The sequence below is a fragment of the Drosophila miranda genome, chromosome 3 (assembly GCF_003369915.1).
Source record: "Drosophila miranda strain MSH22 chromosome 3, D.miranda_PacBio2.1, whole genome shotgun sequence".
Classification (NCBI taxonomy): Eukaryota; Metazoa; Arthropoda; class Insecta; order Diptera; family Drosophilidae; genus Drosophila; species Drosophila miranda.
Window position 1 is genome coordinate 15,100,750 of NC_046676.1, and position 12,400 is coordinate 15,113,149.

At 47.0% G+C, this 12,400-nt stretch overlaps 2 protein-coding genes across 6 annotated transcripts; one reads left to right on the plus strand and one right to left on the minus strand.

Moving 5' to 3' along the window:
- The first annotated feature begins 761 nt into the window (after positions 1 to 761).
- LOC108159348 (protein EFR3 homolog cmp44E) lies at positions 762 to 6,758 on the plus strand. 4 transcript variants are annotated; one of them, XM_033390522.1, is made up of 9 exons: positions 762 to 1,253; positions 3,349 to 3,553; positions 3,627 to 3,780; positions 3,845 to 4,090; positions 4,311 to 4,352; positions 4,504 to 4,634; positions 4,709 to 5,572; positions 5,641 to 6,265; positions 6,349 to 6,758. In XM_033390522.1, the coding sequence occupies exons 1-9, from the start codon at positions 1,169 to 1,171 to the stop codon at positions 6,499 to 6,501; spliced, it is 2,505 nt and encodes an 834-aa protein (XP_033246413.1). In that variant the 5' UTR covers positions 762 to 1,168; the 3' UTR covers positions 6,502 to 6,758. The 4 variants fall into 4 exon arrangements, with proteins under 4 accessions (XP_033246413.1, XP_017148044.1, XP_033246415.1 ...); XM_033390524.1 differs by lacking the exon at positions 762 to 1,253 and adding an exon at positions 2,652 to 2,778; XM_033390523.1 differs by lacking the exon at positions 762 to 1,253 and adding an exon at positions 2,853 to 2,880.
- Positions 6,759 to 7,202: 444 nt separating this feature from the next.
- On the minus strand, positions 7,203 to 12,144 carry LOC108159350 (protein germ cell-less). Of its 2 annotated transcripts, none has more exons than XM_017292558.2 (4): positions 11,748 to 12,144; positions 9,519 to 9,683; positions 8,497 to 9,444; positions 7,203 to 8,436 (listed from the first exon to the last, which is right to left on the minus strand). In XM_017292558.2, the coding sequence occupies exons 2-4, from the start codon at positions 9,650 to 9,652 to the stop codon at positions 7,788 to 7,790; spliced, it is 1,731 nt and encodes a 576-aa protein (XP_017148047.1). In that variant the 5' UTR covers positions 9,653 to 9,683; positions 11,748 to 12,144; the 3' UTR covers positions 7,203 to 7,787. The 2 variants fall into 2 exon arrangements, with proteins under 2 accessions (XP_017148047.1, XP_033246417.1); XM_033390526.1 differs by lacking the exon at positions 11,748 to 12,144 and adding an exon at positions 9,751 to 9,768.
- Between the last annotated feature and the right edge of the window lie 256 nt (positions 12,145 to 12,400).

Sequence of the window (12,400 nt, forward strand, 5' to 3'; positions counted from 1 at the left end):
AACTCAACGCGGGAATCATCTCTTTTGGAAAATACAGAATATACAGACGAGTGAGTATACATTTATGTAAATGTATACGAGTATATGCTGAACACACTTGAATATTTGAATACCACAGTAATTAATCAAAAGATCTCGGAATAAGCGAAATACAAATAAATCATCGATCGTCATCGTCGGTCAAGAAACTATAAAGCACCCCGCTGGAGTGAGACCACGTCCACTTTGATAGCTCTTCTCCACCCCGCTCCGCTCCTCCCCGCACTCCTTTTCTCCTCCCCTCACCCCTCCCACCAAGGAGCCCATTTAGACTTAATAAAGTTGTCAACGCACGAAACTGGCGTGTGAAGAGAGCCCCCAGACAGCAGGCCAGCTCTTTTCCGCAGCCAACACACCAACACCACACACTCTCCGTTGTCCGCTGATGGTCGCAATTGACAACATCGAGTGTCCGTGGGCTTCACGATTCTCGTTTTGCATTCCATCTTTCGAGTGTTTAATTGTCCACTGCATAACGGTAAACGAAGCGAATGAATGCCCTGTCCTGCCCTGCCCTGCCCAGGTCCCCTCCCTAGTGACACTTCATGAATGAAAATCATACGCGCAAAGCTTACCTTTTCCCCTGAGCTTTGCTTTTTCTGCTGTGCTTTTGGCGGCGAAGCCTGACAAGTGTGGTGGCAGCAGCAGAGCTTTTGTGCGAAAAGTACATTTTCCCTAACACACATTTTCCATTCAGTTTGTTGTTTCTGCCGTGTGCGGTTTGAGTTTCAGGCCCCAGCTGCCGTTAGCAACCGTTTTTAGATTTTATTAATTGCATTAAATATTGTTTTTCAAAAGCAGTAGCGTTTTAATTGAACGAATTTCGGGCGTAGGACAATTATTTTTTGTTGATTAGTATTCAGAAATGTGTGTCAAAACAAATAAAGGGGAATGGCATCATTAGCCCAAACCCCGAAAGTGGGGCCCCCTGTGATATAAGTGGCGACAATGGCAATAAAAAGCTTGGAGACAAGGCGCGAGTAGCTTTACCCCCACTAGGTCGGCCATCACATCAGCTGACTTCAAGCAAAAACAAACGGAGATAGACGCTCGCGCTAAAAATACTCAAAGTTCATGGTCAACATCCTGCAGGGGGGAGTGGGACCTTCGTTCTTAGCGATATCTAACAATGGCTTTGTTACGCTGCTGCTTTGAGCCGCCGGAATTGCCGGAGTTCTTCGACAGTTTCGTGCAGAAATGCACTGATCCAAGTTGTAAGTATAAAATATGATCAAACATAAGATTAATGAGAAAACTAGTTTAAAAATGCAACGGTCAAATAAATTTGCTGCTAGTGCTACAAAAATAAATTTAATGCGGGAAATGTTAAGACCGGTTTTAAACTCTAGATTGAACTTGAAGTTTGGTTGAATACTAACATACAGGCAGGCTCCGATTTTAATTTTAACAAAAAATTTACGAATTAGTGCTCCCGCTTGCACAAAACACAAGATTTCTTTCGTTTTCAAAACACTGAAATGAAAAGCAAACGGCTTTTAATACAGCAAAACGAATCTTGACTGAAAAAGGAAACAATAGTCTTAGTGATGCACTAACATAAGTTTGACACCATTACCAGTGAAATTTAGATTGTGCCTTCTTCATAAATAATTTCAAGCATACTTTGCGTTTTCGTGCAGCTGTTTCGACGCAGCCCGATTTAATTCAAAATATAAATGGCACTAATTAATTTTTTGGCCATTAGCAATTTCGTCTGGATCTTCTTATTGCCAGAATCAATAAGGCAACTGAACAATATCGATCGCAGATATTTGTGTAAACGGGAGTATGTCCGTCACTGTTGTGTTTTTATTGGTTGTTTATGGTTGCCTGACACTCAAAGAAAAATAGGGTATATTGGCTTAAGAAAATATACATATGTAACAGCCAGAAGAAAACAGAATTTTAATATTTCATACATATATACAAAACCATAAGATCAACAGACCGATATATATTTATACAGCAAACAAATCAGATGCATAAATATGTTAAAAAACATTACAATCTAAGAAAAGTCATAATTAATGTTTTAAAGCGGCTTAGAAAATTTTAATTTTAATATAGGGTATAGGGTATATTGACAAGCAACAAGTGTTCAAATAACGTTACATTCCATGCTCATTTCCGTTAATGCTTTGAACTTTTTTGTTTAAACCTTATTTTCGAAAAATTTCAACTAAAAAGTATTATATAAAATTCACCAATATTATAGAATATTGATTAGTTATTCTGATAAAATTGTGTGTTTAGCTCTGAGGGTTTTAGCTAGCTAGTAATCCTAAGCCGAATATAAAAATCGAGGAATATGATTTCCGATCATGGACAGAGAACGATGAGCCCATTGAACCTTGAAGAATTTAAGCGCAGTTTAGGTAAAAGATCACTGTGCGGTTTTTTAAGTAAAGAGGAAGAATAGGCTGGATCTACAAGAATAATAATTACTATTAGTATTATTTTCTGCCGCTTAACTCAAGTTGTTATCCTGTTTAAATGCAGGGGGCTTAAGTGGGCTAAGTTAGTTTTTTCATCGGTATATTTACGGTATATTTTGAGAATGAGGCGGTATATTTCTGAGGGTCAGCAGTATATTTTATCGACACTGCAGAGCATAGCTTTTATCGCACTTTCATAAAATAATAATAATAACAGATTATTAGATAAAAAAATAATAATCTTATGCCGCGATAAAGACCAACAAAGCAAATTACGCCTTTGGAGCTAACGCTGACATGCCTGGTAAGCAATCGGGAGAGAGCCAGGTGAAAAGAGCTTGGCGTGATAAAGGCCATTGAGAACGATATGACCTCGACACCAAAGTGAAGAAAATGACGCCACCAGGTGGGAAAATCCTAATCGATGGAAAAGTCGGGGGGAGTGGGAGTAGACCGGAAGGGTTATATGATGATGGAACAGGCAAATATCGCCGAAGAGCGATGAAAAGCACAATCACTCATCGTGGCACAGACTCAGACACAGCCACACAAACATACACAGGGGCACGCGACAGCTGGAAATCCGAACAGCAAAACTACAGTCCGCTATAACCATTATCGCGATAAGATTACAACGGAAAATGGTGGTCGCACCCATTCGACCCGACCTTACCGAGCGCCACCCGCTGACTGCTGCCGGGCAGGCGAATCGGCAGCTCCCGGGTCGCTCCCCGTAGTCGATGTTCGCCAACCGCTAAACTCGGACCACTCCGATGACGTCGCTTCGTCGTCGTTGCGATGTTTACCTACCGCTGCATACGCATCTGTCTTCCAAATCCGTCTAATAGCTGTGCCTTTCCCTGCGCTATTCTAGGTTGCTGCGGGTGCTGCTCGGCGCTGCGGCCGCGCTACAAGCGACTGGTGGACAACATCTTCCCGGTGAACCCGGAGGATGGCCTGGTCAAGTCGAACATGGAGAAGCTGACCTTCTACTCGCTCAGCTCACCCGACAAGCTCGACCGCATCGGCGAATATCTGTACCAGAAGGCCACCAAGGATATCAACCGCAAGCGCTATAAGTGAGTAAACCTACCAGATCTGCTGTTTGAATGTCATTAAATGTGTGTTGCCTCCCTCTTCGTGCCCCTAAAGGCTGGCAGAGATCGCCATGGAGGCCATGGACTTGCTGCTGCAGGCCTGTCACGCCCAGACCACACTCAACCTGTTCGTAGAGTCGTTTCTGCGCATGGTGCAGAAGCTGCTGGAGGACTCGAATCCGAATTTAAAAATCATGGCCACCAACTCGGTTAGTAAATACGAGCAGGCGTCTGCCCAGTTCAGTCCTGTGCTTAGCGTGCCCTTCCTTGCAGTTTGTCAAGTTCGCCAACATAAACGAGGACACGCCCTCCTACCACCGACGCTACGATTTCTTCATCTCGAAGTTCTCGTCGATGTGCCACAGCGAGGGCAGCGATCTGCGGGATAGCCTGCGGCTGGCCGGCATCAAAGGACTGCAGGGCGTCATACGGAAGACAGTGTCCGATGATCTAGTCGAGAACATCTGGGCGGCACAGCACATGGAGAAGATTGTGCCCTCGCTACTGTTCAATATGCAGGTGAGAAGAATGATCCCTCCCGCCATGTAACTCCCGGTCCAGAGGTGCTTGGATCGGGTCTCTGACATTTCAATGATTGGACAACGAATCAAAATTTGCTGCGACTTGAACTAATTTCGATATATTCTGCATTTCGTTTTCGTATATTCTGTTAATGCAAACCAAACCCTAACCAACCAACCAATCCACAACACAACCAACACACAACAACATGAAACAGTTTTGTGTAAACGTTATGTTCGTGAAGAAAAATTTACTGGCGGTAATAATTACTATAATCGAATCGAATTCTAGCATTAAATGCGCACCTTGAGCTGTAGACCAGCATCTGTGCGAGTAGTTTAGTAGATGATAAGATAAAAAATTCTATAGGGTACCCTGACTCTAACATATTTCTCTATCGCCCGCCGCAGTCTGGCGACCTCACGCCCGTCGAAGATGCCACCAATGTGACGCCACCAGCACTGGCCGAGGAAGTGCTGCGGGAGCTGGTCGGACGAGCCTCGTTCGGACACATTCGGAGCGTGCTCAAGCCGCTGTTGACGTAAGTAGTAGCCATCGAAGCATCGAACTGTCAGTCAATGTGCTCAATCAATGTTTACCCCCGCAATCGCACAGACACCTCGATCGGCATGAACTGTGGGTGCCCAACACCTTTGCCATTCACACGTTCCGCATCGTGATGATATCGATCCAGCCGCAGTACTCGTACACTGTGGTGGAGACTCTGATGCAGCACCTGGACAGCAACTTCAAGTCCTCGCCCAAGACGCGCACCTCCCTGGCGGTGGTGCTGTCGAAGATCATTGCCATTGCGGCTGGCGAGAGTGTGGGACCCTCGGCCCTGGACATCATCAACAATCTGCTGACCCACTTGCGCACCAGCGTGAGCACCACCAGCGAGATCACCGCTGAGGAGTCGCAGTACCAGGAGGCGCTTATAAATGCATTGGGCGAGTTTGCCAACCATCATCCCGACTACCAGAAGATCGAGATAATGCTGTTCATCATGAACACGGTGCCGGACCCCTCCAAGAAGAGCAAGGGCGACCAGATGCTACAGAACATTCTGCTCAAGTCGCTGCTTAAGGTCGGCACCCAGTACAGCACGGTGTCCTTCGAGAAGGCCTTCCCCGCCTCGTTCCTGCAGCCGCTTCTGAAGATGGCCCGCGCCCCCCACGATCCTACACGTCTGATTGTCATGCAGATCTTCCAGGCCCTCTTAGATCGCCACCAGAACGATCAGGTGCTCAGTAGTGTCAGTGTCAAGCAATATCCGGCCCTTTCCCAGGAACCGCCCTCGCGCTCTGACATCATTTTCACGCACAAGCATGGAGCACACATTATGCAGGCGCTCATCGATAGCATGGCGCTCTCGGACCGCGTCGACGCACTGTCCGCGAGCTACAACACCGCCGCCCTGCTCATCGTGGAGATGTCCAGCAGCGAGACAGTGCAGGAGTTCCTGTTGTTCATCCTCGGGTGAGGCATTGGCGTCTCATCAGGAGCCATTAATATTTTTAATAAAACTCTCGTTCTACCATATTTAGCATTCAGGAGGTGGCCAACACAGTGGAGACCTTGGGAGCCGTGCACAAGTGCAATTTGCACGCCATATCCATTGCATTGCTGGTGCTCATCTCGCGAGTTAGTGGCATCAACAATCTGCTGGAGTATGCCCAGAAGATTGTCGATGCGCGACGCGAGGAGGCCACGTACTTTCTTCCGCCGCTGCTGGAGTCCAAGAAGGTCGCAACGAAGAGCCTGAATCTGTCGCTTCCACACCTGGCAATCGACAAGTTGGCGCTGGGCGAGTGTCTGCAAAATGCTGGTATGGATGCCCAACGTCTCAATACAGGGGCTCCCTATACGCTCAACCAGACGGACAATCCCGGCCATCGCCATTCCTGGGTGGAGTCGGTGAGCTCCCACTTGACGCAGCGCAACAGCTCGGCGGATCTGACGGTCTACAATGGGGATGTGGACAGTGTGAACAGCTCGCCTGGCGTGTGCAAGAAGATACTGGCGCCCGAGTTCAATTTCGACGCGATGAAGCGGGCCCTGGCCGAGCCAACGGAGGCCGCCAAGCGGGAGCAGCGCGAGCGGCAAATGCAGATCGTACGCACCTTCCGCGAGGGCGAGTTCGATGATCTTGTGAGACGCACAGAACCGAAGGTAATTCCCATCCATACCCATCCGTATTCATGTAAATGAAGAAAGAAAGCATGTTAACTCTTTGGTTTCTTTTCCATTTCCAGCACGATCTCATCCAAAACCGCCTCAACGACCTGTTCAACTCGCTGGCTGTGGAGCGTCAGATAACGCAAAGCGACAGCAAGGTGGCCCAGCTGCAGGGCAGCAACGAGAAGCCCATCTACGAGACAAACTTTCCAGAATTATTCTATTACTAATCTGTATTACTGTGAACCGCCTCCGGCAAAGCGAATGTTCTGTACTCAATTTATGCATATGATGGTAGCTATGAAAGCGAATTGGTTTGGTGTCAGTAGATAACTTTAATTAAATTTCCCGTTGTTAAATGAAAACAATTCAATTGTCCCCCAAATATGTATGTAGTATGTCCTATGCATTAGTTGTTATACAAATACCTGTTATATATACCTATTGTAAAATTGTCTGCTTAAAAAATGGGAAGTTGTACAAAAAATTGTTGTGGCTTGGCCTCCAAGATGTCCTCATCATCAAGTAAACCGAAAAATACGTGCTGCAAACAAATGCCTGCTATAGAAGGGGCCGGACGCAATCCTTTCGTCAGGTTCCTGCTGCACTTCAAGAGAAACAACAAGGAAAAACTCTGCAATTTGCGGCCGACTCAGGTGTTGCGGTTCGCCAGCAAGAAGTGGAAACAAATGAGCTGTGAGGAGAAGTCGCCCTACGTCCAGGCGGCCCATAAATCAAAGTACAGGTTTTGGTCGCGGAACAAGGAGGCCAATAGGTAATAGGTAATAATGGAGGAGTTTAGACAAACTGTGGGATGTGCAAACCCTCGGACAAAAGACGTCTTCAAGGTGATGGTTGATCTCGACTCCTGGCAGCAAAACGTCCTGGATGACTTGTTTGGGGATGATGAATAGCATACGAAGCCCAGAACTATTTTGCAATTAATCGAAGACTTTAATAAACGAAATCGAGATAATTGTTACTGTGCGTACATTGCGTACAAAGCGAATACAAAATGTGTTAGGACAGTTAGATGCGCAAACATACTACATGACTATATAATCCGAATACGCCTCAATCTTAGTTACATTGCCGCGTTGCTGCCTACTTACTCGTAGGCTTAACAAGTAGATCATCTTTGAGTGAGTTGGCTAATATCTGCATCAATTACAATATGCAACATCGATGTGCGACCGCACGAGCGATTCTCCAGTCTATTCCAAAGAGTAGAGTTCAATAGTTAATTATTACATTACATGTACATGTAGGTTCTAATGAAGTAAACGATATACAAAAATATATATCTGGGCGTGCCAGAGCGATCTTCGGAGTGCCCGAACTTAATTTACAAACGTATGGATTACGTCACACGATTATCGTAATCGTAGGAGAAACTTGCAGATAACGAATTTACAATTACATCTAAAACGAGACTCGACCAGTGCGAGTCCATGAACAGGAAATGGTGGTAGTAGTGCTTATGGAGGTGATCTTGCTATTTGGTGGATGTGCGCGCTCAGCACGCTATGTCGCCGAACAGTGCATCAGCGTCGGTGGACACACCGATCTCTCGGTGCCAACTTATCCTTCGTCGCGGTGACGGGGACGTGGGCGTTGACCCCTCCGAGTCGCCAATGTAGACCGCCGAATCATCAGCACTGGCCGGAGTCAGCGGCCTCTCGCAAGTGGCTCCAATCTCCGAAATGGGTATGGAAAGCGAAGTTGTTGTCGTTGCCTCCTCGCTGTGCGGCACAACCTCCTTGAAGCTCTGATTGGGGGGCATGACGACGAGCATGTTAATAGATATAAGCAGCGGATGGACTAGTTTCGGGTCGAGAACCATCAGCGGCACCTCCTCGTTCTTCTCAAGACTCAGCGAGCAGATCTCAGAGGTTTGTGTGAAAACTGGCTGGCGTTGAGCATTAATCGAAGTGACAGTGGTGCGGATCATGAATTTGCGCTTGGTCTGCAGGCTGAGGACTCGCTCGTGCTCGTGCCGGTGGTGGCGCCTAATGTTCAGTCTACGCGAGTCCATGATGAGTATGAGATCCATGCCGAAATTGAAGCCCGTCCAGCGCCACTTCTGGTACCCCGGCTCGGTCAGGAGGCGGCCACATCGCATACAGTTCTCGAAGAACTGTTCCTCGTCCAACTGCTGCGGACTACTGTGGGAGCAACAAAAATGTACAATCATCTCTTGAGACTGGGCGATGGGATAGACTTACGTGTCCTCTTGGCCGTGATCGATCCTTAGCAGGGCGTCCCAGTGACTGTGGATGTGGCTGTAAAGCCACTCCTTTGGTATTATGTTGTCGTTATAGATGATCTTCAAGTCCATGTAGTGGTTTGTGAGGTACTGGGTGCGGAGCTTCTGGAAGACTGGAACAAAGGGCTGACCCGCGGGCGTGGCCAGAAAGGAGCGTTCCTCCATACGGCTGGTGAAGTACGTCCACTGGGCAACATCTACGCTGGGTGTGTGCGTATCTACGCCAGCGTTGACCAGTCGATCCTGCGTCTTCTGCGCCTCAGCCCGCTGCACCGGGTCTTCGGGATCGTGGTCGGGGTGCAGTCGCAGGAACATCCACGTGCGCAGCAGCGTATACAGGGAAAACTCTGTCTGCATCACATACAGGTCTTGGCTGGCAGTCAGGGCGGTCATCAGATCAATGGAGATGTGCCGCAACAGGTTGGGTTGCTTGCTGTAAATGCTGAGTAGGTTGATCTGGAACCACTGGAAGGTAGACTTCTTCACCCCCACCACTCCGTACTGGCAGGCCGCCTCGTAGTAGTGGATGGCCGTCTCCGCATTGATGGTGTCCACCATCACCTCGGCGCACTTGTCGATGATGCCGTCCAGGTGGAACAGCGTGGCCGTGGCCAGCACTGGTATCACATCCTTTGGATCTATCTCGATCTCGTCCGAGTACATGGAGCCGAAAACCGCATCCAGGCTCTCCACGTTGATGCGGTCGTCGGGAATGGTGATCTGCACAAAGTTCTGTTGCGCCTCCTTCCACGTCCCATTGAACATCGTGTAGAAGTAGGGGCTCTGACTCAAGTAAACCTTGTGCAGGTGCCACACCTTGTCCAGCACCATCACGGCCACATCCGAGTTCTTTTCCTCCTTGAACAGTGCCTTGTAAATGTATTGCGTGGTCGTCAGCAGTTTCTTCCTGGCGGTGGAGGCAATCAATAAATTAGCAAATGGAACCACAAACAGTTGGGCTCGGGCAGCTCGCATGCTTACTTCTTGGGCAGAGTGGTACCCAACTGCGTCTGCTCATCCTGGCCCAGGGCGGAGTCCGTGCTGCGCTTCCGCTTCCGGCGGTTGCTAAACACCTCGGCCACATTGCTCTGCATGGATCCCATGATCTGACCCATGGCTGGAGTCCGCTTCCTGGCGCTCGATTGTCTGAAAGTATTCGTTCAACCTATCAATACATGTGTGCGTACGTGGTGTGTGTGTTGTGTTTGCTTACAAATATTCAAGGGGGGAAGATTTGGGTCGAGTTTATCGATTTGACAGGTTGCGTGTTGATAGTGCCTCCCCAGGCCTGCCTACCTGAATGGAAATGGAACCAGTTGACCCAGTTTCGCTCCAGCTGGGCGCCCCCGCAGCTGCTTAAGCGAAAACCTTTTCCCCGTGGGCGTCGAGTGGCTGCCCAGCATAAGCCCTAGGTCCACTAAAAAGTCTGTTCATCAATAGCTCAGCTCAACAGATGGTGATATCATCATCATCATCACCATCACCGTCGTATGCAGTGCGCTTCGAACAGTTCCGACAGTTGCAGTCAAAGCGCACATGACAAAAGGGACAAGTTGCACAAATCTATACGATTGGGATCATTTTTGCGTAGTTCTAAAAGCAGTTCAGTCCCATAAGCGAGTCTATTTCATATCTAAAGCACGTCTCTTGCTGTCCCTATTCAATCAGACTCCATAAAACTATAAATAGCTGCAATATATCTATGAAGCCCCACCCCACTGTATCTGTGAACACATTTTCATGTAATTTTGGGGGGAGGTTGGATACATAATTAGAACGAGATCAAACGAACTCGTTTTCGTGGCGTTGTTGTTTATGTTTTCGCGTTCAGCTGGAGCTGGATGAATGTTGTAACCATGTCAAGGCCGTTGATTCCAGTGGTTACACTGCCCATAAAGAAACACACTTTCATATTTGGCCAATGCTGATTGTCTCTATCAGAGGCATGTTGAAAATACGGTTCGAAGTGTGATTTGTTGACCCCTAAATGGAAGTAATCTTCTGCACAATCATGGGAAGAATACAGAGTTTAATCCAGCCAGTTTATTCAGTTTCCTAATCATTAATCGGATCTGAATCGGCGGCTTTCAACACCTTTATTGTGTTGACAACACCGCGATTCGCATTGATATGGATGGCCAGACACGGTCGATGGTCGCCTTCAACCAACCGACTTATCCAGCCAGCCAGCTCCATCTTGAACTCACATTTCAATGATGTGATATGGAATGGTGTTAGGGTGGGAGCAGCAGCAGATGGAGGTTTGTTTTGGTGCGGCGCAGTTCCGAAAACAAAAGTAAACTATTGGGAACCGGTTTGCGCAGCCATACACATTTCTTATAAGACCAAAACAAGAAAGGCGATTGCAGCAGATTCAAATTACGTCACCAGTTAGAGGCACAGATGCACACACACACACACACACAGAGAGAGCGAGAGAAACGGAGAGATAGAGAGAAACTAAACAATTGACGTTATATTTGAATGCGATGATATCACACTGCAAATATCATGATATGGGACATCTCCCAACAAAATGGGAGAAAAAAAAAGAAAAAAGTTAATGTAGCCCAAGGAGTAACGGCTAATTAACGTGAGTTTTCGTCGAAGAAGCCAACAAGCTCGGGCGGGATTCGAACACACGATCGAAGTGATAGCGCGATCGTCGTCCCTACCTAAAACCGCATGAGAAATGTCCAAACGTCTAGACCGCATAGCCACGCCAGCTAGAAGTTTAATCGCTTCCCAGAGCAAACATACATGCTCATGTATGTTGTTGCGGTTGATCCCAACCTGATTGGCACTCTCCAATTTCGCACTTACTATTTACGACGGGCGCTGTTGTTTGGCACTGATAACGCCATAGGCCCCACTTTGATATGGCGAGCACACACACCATCTATCTGATCACCCACCCGCGTGGACGCTTTTGTTCTCTCCTTCTCTCCGATTCCATGGCGTTTCGTAGAGTGCAGTTAATCTCTGCCTCTATAAATAGGAGACAAAAGTGAATTCGGAGTATGACGTAGTGCAGAAGTGTGGGACAGGGGAGGAAAGGCAACTAGTGCGTTTGCTGAGAAACAGCAACAGCGCGCAGGAACGCGGAGAAACAACAATCGAACGACGCAAAATGATAGGCACTAGGGTTCGCGGGGCGAGGGGAGGCATAGGCAATGGCGGTGGTGGGCACTGAGATAAAAGGAAACTTACTGTAAAAGTGCAGTTACAGTAACGCGATTTTATATAACTGCAGTTGCACTCCACGTTCACTTTTGCTTATTTCCTAAAAACACCAATTAAAAACAGGTTTCTCTGTGTCTTTTAGTAGGACCTATATCAGTTCATATTTAAAAGCAAATGTTTCTATTTGTATTTTGTACGCAAGTTCCTCTTTTCCACAGAGCGATGCACCAACCCCAAAAAAATCAGTAACAAGGGCAGTAAAAAGTAATTATAAGCGCGGGATGCGGAGAGATGTTTTGTACGGTATTTGCAATGTTTATTGTGCGGCGCGCGTATTGAAGACTTCTCACACGATTGAATATTTTGTCTGCTACAGCTGGGCCCCAACGTTGTGATAATTCGAGCCCCACAGCCCCCATTTATCGTTAAAATATACGGTCCGACCCTCAGAAATATACCAAAATATACCATCTCATTTAAAAAATATACCGTAAATATACTGACGAATTCAAGTTCTATTTTACATATTCCTCGATTTTGATCTTCCGTGGAATATTACTATATATACATATAGCACATTTAGCCATGCCCACATAATTTTATATGGTTACTGATTCAACTTTCTACTTGACTGGCTTATTTTAAATACTTGCTTTTATTAGATTTTGCCTAAAAAAAAG

Bases quoted from the DNA above. Each gene is read 5' to 3' on its own strand.
- LOC108159348 (XM_033390522.1), top strand. From the start codon at position 1,169: ATGGCTTTGTTACGCTGCTGCTTTGAGCCGCCGGAATTGCCGGAGTTC. The intron at 5,573-5,640 runs GTGAGGCATTGG...TACCATATTTAG, and splicing joins TTCCTGTTGTTCATCCTCGG to CATTCAGGAGGTGGCCAACA. The intron at 6,266-6,348 runs GTAATTCCCATC...TTCCATTTCCAG, and splicing joins TGAGACGCACAGAACCGAAG to CACGATCTCATCCAAAACCG.
- LOC108159350 (XM_017292558.2), bottom strand. From the start codon at position 9,652: ATGGGTCAGATCATGGGATCCATGCAGAGCAATGTGGCCGAGGTGTTT. The intron at 9,445-9,518 runs GTAAGCATGCGA...CTCCACCGCCAG, and splicing joins GGTACCACTCTGCCCAAGAA to GAAGAAACTGCTGACGACCA. The intron at 8,437-8,496 runs GTAAGTCTATCC...TTGCTCCCACAG, and splicing joins GATCACGGCCAAGAGGACAC to TAGTCCGCAGCAGTTGGACG.